General features: G+C 47.1%; 2 protein-coding genes across 11 annotated transcripts in view; one reads left to right on the top strand and one right to left on the bottom strand.

The window, feature by feature from the left end:
• Positions 1-352: 352 nt before the first annotated feature.
• PTRHD1 (peptidyl-tRNA hydrolase domain containing 1) lies at positions 353-4928 on the top strand. Of its 2 annotated transcripts, XM_032972252.2 has the most exons (3): positions 353-508; positions 623-901; positions 2974-4928. In XM_032972252.2, exons 2-3 carry the CDS (start codon positions 713-715, stop codon positions 3142-3144), a joined length of 360 nt encoding a protein of 119 aa, XP_032828143.1. In that variant the 5' UTR covers positions 353-508; positions 623-712; the 3' UTR covers positions 3145-4928. The 2 variants fall into 2 exon arrangements, with proteins under 2 accessions (XP_032828143.1, XP_032828135.1); XM_032972244.2 differs by having other exon boundaries at positions 353-901.
• Positions 3896-16052, bottom strand: part of LOC116952681 (nuclear receptor coactivator 2-like) — a 184494-nt gene continuing 172337 nt past the window's right edge. For 5 of the 9 annotated variants that reach the window (XM_032972264.2, XM_076073259.1, XM_076073252.1 and 2 more), the window contains 7 exons: positions 15326-15697; positions 13628-13723; positions 11428-12010; positions 10536-10689; positions 9362-9527; positions 8453-8533; positions 3896-7589 (listed from right to left, as the gene is read on the bottom strand). In XM_032972264.2, the coding sequence (XP_032828155.1) occupies positions 7407-7589; positions 8453-8533; positions 9362-9527; positions 10536-10689; positions 11428-12010; positions 13628-13723; positions 15326-15697 (1635 nt within the window). In that variant the 3' untranslated portion in view covers positions 3896-7406. The other 4 variants (XM_076073270.1, XM_076073267.1, XM_076073266.1 and 1 more) reach the window with 4 other exon arrangements.

Genomic DNA, 16052 nt, shown 5'->3' with positions numbered 1-16052 from the left:
GTTCTTGTTGTTAACGTTCCGAGCCGCCCTGTCCATCCGCGAGAATAAGTAGAAACGCTTTAAAGCTCCTCGGATTCCTTCAGCAAATAAACATTCAAAGACTCCGTTCGCGGTGACGTCAAAATCTAGGCGACGTAAACCTCGCCGCCATATTGCTAAGGGAAAGTTGTGGGCGGGGGGCGCCCCACGGCAGCTGTCGCCGCTTCTTCAACGTCGCGCCCCCCCTTGTTCACCGAGCCGCACGGGGCAAGGTCCCCCTACCCAAGATGGCCACCCGGAACGTTCTCGGCCTCTTCCAACTTTGTCTCGGCGGTCGCTCCTCCACGTGTCTCGCTCGCACGCCCACAACTCAGCCACCACGCCACTCGCACACCACGCTCCACCACACACGCCCGGCACCTACTTCTGGTACAGCAGTGGCTCGGAGAGGCGGTGGCGGCGGCGGCGGCGGACGGGCGCGGGGAAAAACAAAAGAGTCGGTGGCGGTTGAGAGAGAGCCAGCAACGCGGTAAGATCTCTATTAGTGATTCTTCCCACAAATTACGAAGGAGCGATATACAACTCCGCTTTTACTCCCGTCACGCGGTTGTTCTGGCTTGATATTGCTCTGCATCGTCATCAGCCGTACGAAAGAAGAGGAAAACCGAGGGGGGCGGAGAAGCCAAGGACAGGAACCAGGGTGTGGGGTAGATCCCCTCCACCCTGCGTGGTGATGTCGGGCCGCCTGGTGCAGTACGTGGTGGTGCTGGGAGATCTGCAGAGCGGACTGGGCTGGCCGCTGGGCGCGCTGGTGGCGCAGGCGTGCCACGCGTGCACCGCCGCCCTGCATCTGTACTACGCCGAGGCGGACACGCAGCGCTACCTGGGCGACCTGGACAGCATGCACAAGGTGGTGCTGCAGGTGCGGCGTTAAATGCACTGCGAGGTCTCTCACATCGGGCCCATACACACACACACCCCGTGTGGTCCCAAAAAAGTTTATGGTATCTTGACCTCAGCTGACCCAATTCCATGTGACCCAACCCCCCGCCTGATCTGACACCCACCCGCGGTCCATTTGACGAAACATTACCCGACCCCCACATGATCACATCCGATGTTACCTCTCTTAACGCGACTGCACATGACCCCTAAACCTGACCGCATGTGAACCCACTACCCAAAAACCGACGCCTGGATTCCAACTCGTGTCAGTGCCCCATCCTGCTCTTGTCCAAGCGTTGAAGGATATAAAGCTACGGAATATTGGTAGTCGGGTAATGTTAAAGAAGAGACAGATAAGGGCGTTCGTTATCTCACCTTAACCAAAATAAATGTAACGTATCAACAACCTGAATTCGACCTGAATTCGATGCGCGATATCTGAAACCGTTTCTGCTTCCCCCACCGCTCACGCCAAGCCCGCTCGGACCAACGTGGTGAAGTATGGACAAATAACCTCCACGGCGTGGGGAGGCTTTCATGCAGCACGTGGAGTGATAGAAATCTTTACATTCTCGTGGATCTGGTTTATTCCAGTAACATGAAGCAACTGCACGAGTCGGGCGTGGGATGTGTTGACTTGCCTTCCCGGCAATAATAAACCGGTAAAAAACAACAACTTTACCGGCTTGCTGCACGTGATAACATGTCAAGAGCAATACACAGAACACGTTTACCCATTTAACACGTAATGGTACTACCGTGAGTATAATAATGGTTAGCAGTTCACTGAATTTATAATGCAGCGGTCGCCGGTGCTGTACCATCTCCCGGCGCGGCAATTTAAAATGTTGATGCATCGTTCGTTACGATAATTCCATTGGAGTCTGTTACCAACCGGGCCCCGAGACATTCGGTTTTCCTGCAATCTATTCTGAAAACGGTTATGGATATAGATCCAGACCCTGACGCCGGCTGTATATTTGGAGTTTGCGTGTCACTCTTCTTGTGGTCACGTGGATTTTATTCTCCACGTCCTCCGGGTTTTCTCACATGCAGAATCAACGTCACGCGTTTAGAGTATTTGGCCGCTTTAAACGGAAACATGATAAGCCACTTAGTTGGACTATCATTTGCGGCCAGGTCGCTTCTGAAAGAGTTATATAGCTCAGTGGGCCATAATACAAAACAAAATACGCGGTGGTAGCCCATCCACACACTCTCGGCTCAAACTTGATTAGCTTCCAAGTTTGGGGACATTCCGTGTAATTGTGGACAGCGTAAGTCAGTGCAGCTGAATTGCATTGTACAGTACTGTTACTTCTCTGTTGCCATGCCTGTGGTCTCCACCTTCACCAACCCACACGAACCAACGTGGTAAACCTAGGTCAAATAATCGCCCACGTTGTGGGTAGGCCCTCAGCCAGCAGTGGATTTGAAAAGTGTGCTGAATGTTGCGTCGCAAGTCTTGTATATGGAATTGTAATTGGTTTAATTTTCGCATCATTGCACCTCTTGATTTTCAAACTCCCGTGTTAGAGAAATACTCCCTCCCATGTTAGCAGTAGGTTCAGCTAATTTCTGCTCAGATGGAAAGAGATTATGGGCCTTTAAAATCAAGTACTTTATCCATTAATTTACTTCCCACAAATACACATGATTTGCATCACGTGCACATACGGGGGAATTTACCTGCATTTATCAATAAGTTTGTTAAATTCATGGAAATTACTTAATGTCTTTGCCACTCCTAATAATTACTTTCATTTACTTTGACTGTTTTAGTGGAAAAATAAATGTGCAATTTCATGTTTCACAATGCACAATGAATAATAAGTCGCCCCAAACGTTCATTATGACTAGGTTTCATGTAAACTTAGGTCTTGAAAATCATAGCATGTCACATTCAGCTGCATTGCACCTGGGAAACTGGCCGATAATTTATTCCACGTGGTAAGTTTTTTTTATTAGAATTCTGAAAATGAATTTAAAAAAACAATTGCTCTGGAGTGTGGCCTCTTGACGCTGCCAGCGATGCTATTTGGCTTGCAGGCAGATGACAAGGACGCCTTGACCCAGTTGTCAGAGAAGCTCACGGTGGAGAATATCCAACACAAACTGTGGGTGGAGCAGCCCGAGAACATCCCCACGTGCCTGGCCCTCCGACCGTACCCCAAGGAGCAAGTGCACCACTTGCTCAAGAAGTTCAAACTGCTCAAGTGACTCCAGTTTTGTGATCAACATCGATTAATGGACAACGGCCTCTTGATGCGTTTGCAAAACATTGTGTATGGTTTCGTGGAAACTGTTGGGATAGCTACTGTGGTGGTAAATATCTACACTTAAGAAACTTACAAATAGACCCTGAGAGATTATGAAGGGGTATGTCCAATATTTAGCCATTTTAAATCACTCAACTACTTTTTTCAAGTCCAATTCAGATGGCTAGTGTCACAGCAGTTCATATGCATGTGCTAATACTAATTCTGGCAATAAATCTGAGCCCAACTGATATCTTTAACCAATTCAAATGTGTTTGGTGACCTGCATCAGCCAATGCACAGTGCTGCGACGTCATTGTAGCTGTCAGGACTCACTTAAGAGTATCAGCTGTAACACTTTGTACATCACAGCGAATTAGTAATTTGCATACTCATCCGATGTATAAACTTCATAAGTGTGAAAAATGCAGTTCCAGATAAATATTGCTGTCATGGGAAACATGTCTTCCGACTGACTGATAGTGTTAATTCCAACACCGAGTTATTAGAGGGGCAAACTGTGTTATAGCATAAACACATGGACACTTTATAGTATTGGAAAATTTGTTTTACTGTTTAGATTTAAAATAGGCCCTGGTCATGTGCTGCAACGTTTCCCTCTCACATGTGTTGATTACTCACAGTGCACTATGGATTCACTTTGTTAAAAGATCCGAAAGGGGAAACATTACAAAGTCGAGCAAATAAAGAGCACTTGTTCATTGTTAGATTTATTTACATTGTATTAATAAAGCTAACAAAAACAGCAAATGTAGATACATTTGAATGGCTTCTATCTGTAAAAGCTGCAGGAGCTTTTGAGATATATTAATAATAACAGTCATTAAGGGCAGGGCTTGTAAAAAGACAAAATAATGATAAGTCGTTACATAAGACCCCTCATACTTTTAAGTGTCTATATGCAATACGAACAGAAATGCACGCAAAGATGGACTCAATGCAATTTAAATGGTACATGGACTCATGCACACCTGTGGTGGAAAGCCAGAGAAAGATAATCGTGAAGTTTTTTTCACAAATCTCATCTCGTAAGCATCTCCCAACAAGACATGAACACATCGGATATCTTACAAATGTAAAAAAATGGGGAAAGTAAGATTTGTTTTAGTTGAAGATTTCTATTCATAATAATATGCACATACATTGAAAACAGTTTGTATTCTTTTAGGCAAAGCAGTAAAGCATTATACACATTATTTAACTATACAAGCATTCCTGTACAAAATATTCTCATCAAGGGGGACATGTAAAACACTTCATAATCTAATAGACCTACAGTAAGAATAAAAAAGGCTTCAGCTGTTACGAACTTTACACACTTTCAGAAAATGTCCATTTCGTTTAAAATATATATTTCATATATTAATGAAAACATCTGCAATCGATGGCGCTAGCATTGCTCTTCCAACAATCACCCCGGTTTCATTCACTTCTTAGCAAAAACAAGTCCAATGCCCATGATGAAACTTTTTGCTCTCTCCTTTCTAACCACAACATTGACGATACACGGCTTCGGCATGAGTTTATTAATACGCCTGCTTGTATATATGTGGCCGGAAGAGCACAGGTGAAGCAAGCATTTTGCCATGACACATTGCTGCAAAGTACGCAGGGGGAAAGCCAAAAAACAGCAAGTATCGATGGTGGTGCCATTGCGCGCTATGAATTTGGTTGACCATTAATCATTGTGTAAATCCATGTGAAATAAAATTCCCACGGTACCTATTCTCGCCTCCTGATTAATACATTAAAGTTATATACACAATCGACCTCGTATGCTTGCTCAACAAATTGTCTAAATTCGCAAGACGCTTCCATTTTGCCCTTGCAAACGGTGAACCGCCGCTGTTACGTGCGTCGTGTGCGCTGCAGAGCGGGATGTGCCAAACATTCATAAACTCTCGTGTTACAACGGGGATAGCGATTACCGATGTTCACAAAACTTGGGGTAATGATGGTTTAGTTACATCGGAAAACTTCATTATTGCTATATCATTGGGCACACTGAAAATATAGCTCTCCGACGTGTTCTCGGGTTGTTACCGGCGTGTCGTTCAGATTGATGTTCGTCATTTTGCTCCCAAATGCTAACGAAGCTCCCAGCACGTGGAGCGAAACGTCGGACCATAAGGTATGACCTGAAAACAGAGCCGTACAGTATAACTGCGAAAACTTATGCAGTAGTACACTGAAAAGATGCTTAAAACTGCAATTTCAAGGCAAGTTGGGAGGTTATTTAAAAACGGCATATCTGCGAAGTCGTTCATTGTTATTGTATTCAACAAATGCCTTGTGTGCAGTCTTAACACTTTCAACTGACAACAATACTGTGTATGCTGAAATTGCAGGAAAGCTGCCTTCAAAAATCAAAATTCAGACTTTAATTACAGGAGAGGTGGTCCATTACGAAGCCATATTACACAATTGAGGCCAATAAATGCAAGAGTCGAGGGCATGGGTAGCTTTTTTTTTAGACCAATAGGATCCACTATGCTGACGATTAAAATACATGCATTTTGTACACTCAGGTGTACTTTCCCAAAGACCATTTTTTGTGGTATTGTGTAGTGTGGTTTTCATAACTGTCTTCCAGTTAAAGAAAACACCCCCAGCGGCCGGGCTTGGATATTAAGTAATGCTCGCCCATTTGTCAGTTAAAACTCCTATTGTACGAGACTGAGGATTGTGTGATGCAATCAACCAACCTCCAGTGTACGATACAAAATAAACTACAACATGTACATACTTGCATGAACAGATACGTTTGCATCGTTATTTACCCTGTTTTAATATGGCTATTCGGTTCAACTGACATTTTAACAATCCATTAAAATTATTGCTTCTCTTACGATTCAGACATTGCGCTCACACAAAGCTGGCATAAGCTAAAGGTTTACTCGCGTCTTCTCACTATCCCGCTAATCACAATCCAATGAAAATGTTTCCCCTAACGAGTCGCACGCTTTGTAATTTCTCTCCGTTGTCCTACAGCAAGCATCCTTATTTGGTCTAAGAGTGTAAAAATATAGCAATATATCTGTTTTGGGCGATTTTTATTTACAGCACATTTAGCAGACTGGACACGCACAAAAAAAACTAAGGAACAAATTACAGGAAGTCATAGAAACGTAAGCAATGCGGGAAAGCATGAAGCATTCAGAGACGGAACAGGATTTAGTGCATTCGCTGGAAGGTGAGGGAGGGGTTGGTGGTGGTGGTGGTGTTGCTAGTCGGGGATTGGGCTGCCACTGGGAGTGATGCATCTTGGCCGAATCTCATCCAGCGTCGCAACTACATTCACACCATCGTCTACGTCTGCGGACTGCCCCTAGGAAGGGGGAGCAGTGCGGTAATCCCATGGCTTCTTTTCAAGCTTTCTATTCCACCTCACGAGGTCACCCTGCCAGCAAATGACCACTCTCTGCATCGACCGTTCGAGTCCTTTTTATAACCAGGCGAGCACCCGTCGAGATAAAATTATTTTTTTGCGAGGGTATGCTCCGGGGTTAAAAATTGTTCCAATTTTTTTTGCAGGCCGTAATAAAGCCTTCCCTGCATGTCCTGAGTTCGTCCTTTTGCTCGGCTTCTCTGTGCCGTCAATAAAACGTTTGTGTCCCATTTCATGGGACATGCCGCAGTACGGGCGACGCTGCGCCATTCGTTCACACTTCACAACGACGTCTCAAGTCGGATCTCCATCCCAAGCTGGCAGACAAGTATGGCTTTTCATGATTTAACAGTCCGCAGCTTGCAGTTTGAAACTTATGAAAATAGTACGCATCAAGAAATGGAGATGCTACTTTTCTTTTTGCAAATGAGCAAACACCGTAATAGGCCATGTAGTGCAGCACGTGAGCACAAATCACTCCGTTGGGGGGGTTGGTTTTTTTTGCGTCGAAGTAACATCTCTGTACCGCGTAGCTGGAAGCATTCTTGGATACGATGAGAAAAAGAGCACGATGCAAAAAAAAAACACGGCAACTATGCAACTTTGCTTCCTTGGGTTTTGAGAGGAGAGGTGGTTGCGGGCGAGGCTGTAGGCGCAGTACACGGCAGAGGAGCGGGACGCAACTCGCTCGGCGCAGCGGATCTAGACCGGCGCAGCGGATTTAGATCCCCGCGACGACTGCGGCCGGAAGAATTGCGCGGCTCCTTCGGCGTCCACGCGCGGAACAGAGGACGAGGTAGGAGCAGGGGAAGAAGTCACTCCATGAGCAGCTGCTGCAGCAGGGAGTTGCGCTGCGTCTGCGCGTTGTTCGCGTCCTCCGCTGCCCCCTCCTTGGCCGGCGCGGCTCCGGCCGTCTGGTTGCCCTGGTTCAGGTAGGAGTTGCTGCCGAGCACGTTCACGGTGCACTGCACGTCCGCAAACACTTGCACCTGCTGCACCTGTTTTGATCGCGCGCACGCCACAGGCAGGCCCCAAGGCAGGGGGTTGGTGCTGGCCAGTCTCGATTATTCTCCAACGGTTTCCCCCCCCCCCCCCCCCCCCCCGTGGCTTTTCAAATAAACTTTTAAAAAATCCGCTTTAGCAGTATAATAGTTACACCAGTTTGCCGATCGGCAGGTCGTGTGGGGGTTAGAGCAAGCTATAGTGTGTACTCCCATCCCTTCCGATGTCTGACCAGCATTGAAAAATAGGTCAAAAAAGGCTCTAGAGCTCCCTTTATTGAAGGACCTTCTGCCAGCATTGGCGTGAGCGAGCACTTGCAGGGCTGCACCTTTACCTTAGCTTTACATTTCTGAGGAGTTGGTGTAAATGTTGAGTGGTACTAACCCCACCCTCATCATGTACATGTACACCCCTAATGTCAATCCACTGCTGGATGAAGGTCTCCCCACGTTTCCGTGGGGGTTATCAAACCACACCGCACTGGTCAGTGTGGATTGAACAGGGGAGCATAAACGTGGGTGCATAGAAGTACAGTACAATAATGGCTTTAGCCATGCTGCCCTCTGTTCACTACGCACCAATAGCCCAGTGCCACCAATAGGAACATTGCCCACTGCTCGTTTGAATGCAGCCACACCTGGCATTTTTCAATTATTACACCCATAAACCGTGAACATGCAGCATCGACGTTCGCTATTTCTACCCACAAGGAACTCGTCAACCCCAGCCTCTGTGCCAGTTCTCGTCTCTGGTTGCTAATCGTCATGACGACGAGGAGAGCAGTTCACGGTGCATTTCAACTTCACTGCTGCTGTTCTTTGTGAAACACTCTCGCAATGAACGGTAATGGAAATATTACCTTTTCAGCTTCAGACATGGCAGCAAACTGGTCGTAGCGCGTGTGACCATCTTGGCTCATGCTCTGCCTCATTATACCTCCCTGTTTGAAGAGACAAAGTAAATCTCGTGTCAACCCTTCACAAACAAAGTCGTACGCATTTAACAGGGTAAAAAACACCTCACCACTTTCATAATTAACAATACCTTATAAGAGTGCAGAAAAAAAATCGTTGTTCTCCGATACATCTATACTCCCGTGTCTATCCTCCCTGTCTTCACTAGCCTGCTCTGCCCAGCGTGGTGAAATTTGTTGGATTGCTAAAGGGCTGTTAATTACATATGTATTATAATACAAAACTACATATCGCGCAAACCTGTTGGGATTCAAAGAGCGGTCACTGCCCAAAACATACTAATAATAAATTACAGCCCTGTCGATCTACTGCTTGCTGATGGGTGTTATTAAACCATACCTCACCACACGCTGGTCTGTCAACAGTTTCACAATCACACGAAACTTAATGCACAATCACCATCCAAATGCGGGTGAATAAGTCAGACAATCTGAGTACGTCCAACACTGCAGCTATTTTATGAGCAAATTATTTCCATCTGAATTGTAGCCCGAATGCATTGACAAAACCACGCGCAAGTTAAATGCTTTTTCATCACGACACTAACGATTACTTATATCGTCAGCTTAGCATGGTTGGCATCGGCCTTGGTTCAAGGAATGAAACGGAGCCCCCCCTGGTCCAAATTTCACTCCCCACCCGACCTCAATGCAGCCCAGCGCCTGGGCCCCTACAGCTTGTGGGCCCCCAGTGCAGTTGCACCGCCTGCACACTCGATTGCTAGGCCTCCGACGAACTGCTCCAAGAAGACTGTGTTTGTAAAAAGAAGGCTACCCGGGGTTTGTCAGCCGTACCTGCTCAGTGGGCATGGGCATAGGTCCGGGGCCCATGCTCATTTGTCCGTTGCCACAGGTGGTGCTGGCAGAGCCGGTCGTCATGGAGACAGAGATGCTCATGTTGTTGTAGAGGCTGGAGTCGCCCTCCTGCCCAAAGGGCTGCTGCGTAGGCGGGAACACCCCGCTGCAGAGGCGGCGGTCAGGGCAGTGGTGGGGGGCAACACAACAGAGGCCTCAACATCCTGTGCTCACAATGTAACCTGCAACCACCACCAGCAGCAGCAGCGCTGGGTGTCTTTTTAACAAAAAATTACTTTGTTCCGATTTCTCATTGCTAGAGATTTCAGAAGGAATGTAACATCATCTCGTATTTGGTGTTTTCAAAGAAATATAATTTTAAATAATATAATTAGGATAGGCTGATGACCAAATTGTCTGGGAAAGCACCCGCGCTCTCATCAAATCTTGGGACACTAAGCAGGGCAGAGTCTTGATAAGAGCTTTGATGGGCCACCACCACCTTGCTCGGATTGTTACATGGCTTGCGAGGCTTTGTGGTCGGCAGTAGAGGCAGTGGAGGAAATACATCGCTGCACTGCACTTCTATGCTGCCATGTCTATGCTGCCCACCTCACCAACCCTCACTGACCAGCATGGTGAAGTGTGGTCAAATAACCCCCATGACCCGCACGCCGTGGGGAGGCCCTCATCCAGCAGTAAACTGACAAAAGGGCTGAAAAATGTACATAAACACAATATCAGCTTAAAAGTTTTACAACTAAAATTGGCCGCCAAAATACCCATTTTTTTTTTGCTATGCCTTCCAACTAAGGGTGAAAGCGTTAATGCATTCGCTCTCTCCGTCTGTAGTGAGGTCGCGCCATCATCCCCGTAGAGAAGAGCCAGTATTCATATATCCATCCAATGCACACAAAACTTTAGGATCAAGTTCTGTCGCTGTTCGGGACTGAGGCATTTGGCCTAAGGGTGTATTAAAACTGCGCTTGAAGGATAATCCATAGTCGACCAAGACAATTTCCACGTGGCATCATCACGTCGTGCGACTGGAGGCGGGGGGAGTTGCAGGCGGTATAACGTTATTACCCCTAATTCAACACTTTTGAGGACAAAGGCTTGTTGGAAATTCGGTATCATATTTTTTTATATTAATTATCCAGACGTCGCCATTCACCTGTTGTTGTTGTTGTTGGTGAGGCCACCCTGCTGCCAGGGCCCCAGCTCCGGGGTGGTGGGCAGGCTCGGAGACTGCGGCATCCGTGCCCTCATGCGACCCCCGGGTGCGGTTTGGGAGCTGAACCCGGGCTCGCACGTCTGGCTCATGGCTGCTTGCGATGTCCACGGTGGGGGGGGGGGAGGTGGAGATCAGGGCGGGGGATATTGTGGCGACACAAAGTTTTAAAAAATTAAGTCAAATTTAACAGACGATCGCATTTAAATTTTGATTTAAAGCTTTCGTGACTGCAGTAATTCATATTCTTAGTTTTTTCGGTAAAGTCACGTTGAAGAGAAACAACAAAATAATAAAATATATATAAAACAATAACAAATTCTCACGACGTTTCGACCATAACTCAAACGGTCATCTTCAGGTGTGTTGGTTTGCATGTTTTACGGATCGAAAATTAAAGCGAAGCTTGTGACGTTTTGCTGAGAATGTCGTACGGTATTTACACAGCCGTGTGGCTGTTGCAATGGCGCATCAACGTGCGCCAGCACACGTCCACTCACAAGGTTGGAGCACAGTTTTGTCAACGTTGTTACCGTATTCTTGGTTCTTTCGGTATTATTTCCCTTCTACGTGACTTTACCGAAAGAACCAAGAATATGAATCCCTGCAGTCACGAAAGCTTTAAATATAAATTGTTACCATAGTTTGTCATCGAATATACATTTTACTCTTAGTTAACGTACTTAAAATAGAAGTCAGATAAACCATACACGTTTCAGTTCAATATCATGAACAGGACCTATAAAACACACAATAATAATAATAAGGATGCTTCCAAAATTCAATACTCGACCGCAAGCTTGGACGCATATTGATAGCCCTGCCGTGCACGCACCTGATCGCGGGAACTGGAACACATTCTGCTGCATCTGCTGCCCAAACTCTCGTCCCGTGGGGCTGCCCGCCGGGATTCCCATCATGCCTCTGTTCACAGCGGCCGCCCCTCTTCCCATGCCCCCAGGAAACATGGTGGCACTGGATGCCCTGGGAGATGTTGGGTAGGGTAGATACTGCTGCTGCTGTTGTTGCTGCTGCTGTTGTTGCTGTTGTTGCTGCTGCTGTTGTTGCTGCTGTTGTTGCTGCTGTTGTTGCTGCTGCTGTTGTTGCTGCTGCTGTTGTTGCTGCTGCTGTTGTTGCTGCTGCTGTTGCTGTTGCAGCTGGGGCTGTGGTTGTTGTTGAGGCTGGGGCTGGGTCTGGGGTTGAGGCTGTTGCTGAGTCTGCGTCTGCGGTTGTTGCTGCTGCTGCCCCTGGGGAGGCATCCGGGGCATGCCCATCATGCCCCCAGGGCCCGGAGGATATCCTTGCTGCTGCTGCCGTATCATCATGGCGCGCTGCTGGTGTTGCATCATCTGCCGGTGCCGACTGATGAGCTCTCTCTGCCGTTGGGCCAGCATCTGCGCGTTTAACGGAGGCTGCTGCTAAAGACGGTAGAGAGAAATAAAAACGGTTAAATATCCCCATTGCGCACACAGCCTCCCGCTCTCCACGCGAAAGCCTGCGTAGAATTTAAAGCATTAATACAGAACAATTATTTTCTCCTAACCAAATTTTATGAATATGATAACACGGTTGGCTGCGTACGGTGCGAAAGAAGTTCAACATACATGCGTATACATTCATACAAATGAAAGGACTGTGGCGATAATGCAATTATGTCATGTGCAAATGGAACCGAGTGCTACAATAAGAAGATGAAAGCCACGCATTTGATGACTGCGCTAATTGTGGACATGGAAACAAAGGAAACTGCTGTGAAAGTGCACGTTCATAAACACTTCCCAGTTTTAGGACCCAGAAGGCACTCGGAAAAAAACGAGATGGCAGCACCTTGCCTTTGGTTTGCAATGAATTAAACAACAAATGCTTGGTATTTACGGCTCTGGCCACCAGGTAGCTGGATTTATTTGTGAGAAAAAAGGTTTGCACCACTTTTCGGTAGAGGGCAAAATTTGTATAAGAATAGTGATTCAAAGAATCTTCCACCAACTTATTGGTGGAAATGGGTTTTGCGACAACATTAATTAGGAACTGAAGTCAAATACAGAGGCGAGCCCTCTGGTTAAAATGTAACCGACAAAAAAGCCGGGTTTAATGTCTACAAATGTTTGTAATATACACATCAAATATCAAATTGTCATTCATGTTTTAAAATTTTGGATGTGCTAATATTGTACGTGAAGGATGCATTTTGCAATATATTAAAATAACAAATTACATAAAAGTAATATTTCATAGCCATTTGTCAATCCAATGCTTGGTGAAGGCTTCCCCTACGCTGTGTTAGTCATGGGGGTTGTTTGACCATATTTCACCATGGTGGTCACTGCGGGTTTGTCAAGGGGGCGAGCAAGCAGAACTGATTCGGATATCATTTGCCAATGATGTTGGGAATCAATCTCAGGTTTCCATATTCATGAAGCTGTGTCCTAACCACAGCACTAACTGCTCCCCAGTAAGGTTACTCGAATAAAGCTACCGAATTTCATAATTTAACAATGCCCTTTTTTTTCTAGGAATCACCGAGTTGAAGGAGTATCCGACCACACCACGTGGGATGTTTTATCCAGTTCCTTTTAGTTAATGAGCGTTTCGTGTGCAATAGGAAACCTGAATAAAATCCACGCATAAGAAGGGATATACCAGGCATGTCACAAACCCACTTGCTATACCGCTACCCAGCATGTTTCATAGTGACTCCTTAGACTGACTTCACTAACTCGTCTCCGAAACGCTGGATTGCAGGCGTGTGGGTGCCACAACATATGGCCGTTCACATAGCAACGTGAACGTATATATGTTGAACTTATTTTGCACTGTACATAGCCAACTGTGCTAATTGGAGGCTGCGGCGGGGGGGGGGACAACAAACTAAACACGAAAAGCAGTTCAAGAAATTACTTTTCAATTTAGATTTAAATGGCTTCGGAATATTACCCTGCAACCGCGCTATCCACACGCTTCGATCTGGTGTGAACCCCCCCACCCTCCCCCACCGTGAGTGAGTGCACGGGCGGAGGTGGCAGAGTGGCACGTACCTGGCCCGTCATCTGAGGAGTGACGCTGGCACGTAACTGGGGATTGGGCACCGCGCCGTACGGCCCCATCATCGCCTGCCGGTTCTGGTTCATCATCTATGGCGGAAGGGACGACGCACGGTCGGTTAGAATCCACCAGCTGAGGTTCAGATACCTCTTCGTTGGGAGCCAATAACGGGCAATGAAGGTCAAGGGGAATGTAAAAATACCGAAGTAAAATCCGTAACGATCGTTGGTAGGAATTCCTGACCTCAACGCCAAACTGTGAGCAGCTATAGCATTCCAAATAAGAAATAGAAACTTTGGAAAATGAACTTTCGTCACAAGAGAGTGACCCCCCTCTTCCTCGTTGGCAAAGTGAATAGGTGATCGCGGTGGCGAGGCCTCGTGGACAGGGCACCCCTCTGCTGGTAGAGGAGTCGCATTTCTCTACATCCTCTGTGCAGACGACAACTTCCACCGCGGGAAGATGTTAACTGTATGGCATTGGCAATCATTAAAAAATATATATAAACGTCATAAATTGGCCAAAACATTTAAAAATGGAAAAGTGACAAAAGCTAATGTTATTATAGATGTGAATTGTGCAAGACGGATATATGTGTATGTATAATTTATTATTATTATTTTATTATCAATATAATTCATTGCCAAATAGAAGTGAGGAGGCTGTGAATCTGAAGACTCACAACGCAAAGTTGGGGCACACCAGCCTATATTTTATGATAAACGAGACGTCTCAACGACAGAAAAGGGTGTCGCAGTCTTCATCAGTCTAAAATATCCCACAGTCACGATGGGTTCAAACACGAGACACGTGGGAGGTGGTACAAGGGAGCAAAGGCATGTAAACGACCAAGAATACATTTGCGCTGACACCATGGATGTCAAGTATTTTTCCTGTGCGCCACACAGAGCTCTCGGCCTGCCAATGGCCCACAGGGTTACTTGCATGACCATTCAGACTGTGTGGCAAGTAGAACGCACGTATGTACTGGGGGAGTGACGCATGGCTCCAATTTAGTGCAAGAATGCTTCTTCAGTCCGCGGGTCTTTCGGAACACTTGACACCGCTATTGCACTATTGCCCTTAGGGCCTCATTACCCCAAAGTAGTAACGACTGCACGCAATGTGGTGCACGCAATGACACTTCCTGCATTTGCATGCAATACTCCACTCTGACACTGCCACACTACGGAGCACGGTGCGAATTTTTTTCTTGTGTATGGCTGTCATCAAGGTCAACCACTTTTGTCTATCCAGTGCCGATATGAACACATCACGGTCGGTACTCCATATATGTCGAGTCACATAAGAGAAGCCCAGGTTTCGAACAGAGCAGTGCTCAACACTATGCTACTGCTTTAGCCCGTACACAAAGACAACAAAGATCACCCCTATAGCCTGAACAAACTGTTGGGGCAAGTGGTGTTAAGTGAGCACTTATGAAGACCGGGGGACGGCACATGAGGGGGTGGGTGGCCGACACCACGCCCGGCCGCCTTTGTCTCCCTAGTGGCGATGTTTACACATCGGACTAGGTACGCATTTAAGGCTGAGTCGACCTAGGGGAGGCCCAGGACCAGTTCAAATATTCACCACTGTTACTGATCGTGATCGGGAGCGAGAATCGAACTCGGGTCCCTGGGTTCATAGCGCAGCGCGCTAACCATAGCGTCACACACACACACGCATACCTGCTGCTGAGCCTGCAGCCTCTGCTGAAGCTGCATGCGGAGCTGCACGTTGGCGTTGGGCTGCCCCGGCGGTAACGGCGCCCTGCTGCCCACCATGCGCAGCTGGGCAGCGTTGGCGCCCGGGTGGGGGCCCCTCATCGACGAGGCCCCTATGTAGCCAGCCATGGTGGCTGGACCGGCCATGCGGGGGCTCTGCGGGGGGTAGCCGGCTGGCTGGGCCCCGAACGGCTGACCGGCGGCCGCAGCAGCAGCGGCCGCCGCGTACATGGCCTTGGCCTTCTGGTCCAGGCTCATCACCATCTCCATGGGGAGGCCGCTGCTGCCGCCACCCTTGAGCTGCTGGTTCGGCAGCAGATCCAAGATTCCACTCTGCTGGAGTAAAGATGGGAAAAGAGAAAAGCCAAAAGCACGCAACAAATAATAATTGTTAAGTCTTTTGTCGTTTTATTAGGACTGAGAAACCAGTTATGAGGATCCGTTGAAATGTTGAGAAAGCATTGTTTCTACGAAGGGCTGCGCAAGGGATGCCAATTCGGTGCTATTCGCTGCCAGATTCTCGGTCAAAATGTCTTCACCGAGGTCAGTGAAACCCCAATAATACTGGTTTGGCAAAGCTGTCAGCATTTCCATGTGTGCGCTGTACTAGCCAACGGTCTGTTGCATTCAATTCCACAGATGGAATTGATATTCTAGGAAGTTATAACCGAAGACAAATAATAATTGCGTA

This window comes from Petromyzon marinus, chromosome 3 (genome assembly GCF_048934315.1).
Source record: "Petromyzon marinus isolate PM22_M1 ecotype Great Lakes invasive population chromosome 3, UKy_Petmar_22M1.pri1.0, whole genome shotgun sequence".
NCBI classification, from domain to species: domain Eukaryota; kingdom Metazoa; phylum Chordata; class Hyperoartia; order Petromyzontiformes; family Petromyzontidae; genus Petromyzon; species Petromyzon marinus.
This window is presented reverse-complemented; position numbering and strand designations above follow the sequence as displayed.

Bases quoted from the DNA above. Each gene is read 5' to 3' on its own strand.
- PTRHD1 (XM_032972252.2), top strand. From the start codon at position 713: ATGTCGGGCCGCCTGGTGCAGTACGTGGTGGTGCTGGGAGATCTGCAG. The intron at 902-2,973 runs GTGCGGCGTTAA...TTTGGCTTGCAG, and splicing joins TGCACAAGGTGGTGCTGCAG to GCAGATGACAAGGACGCCTT.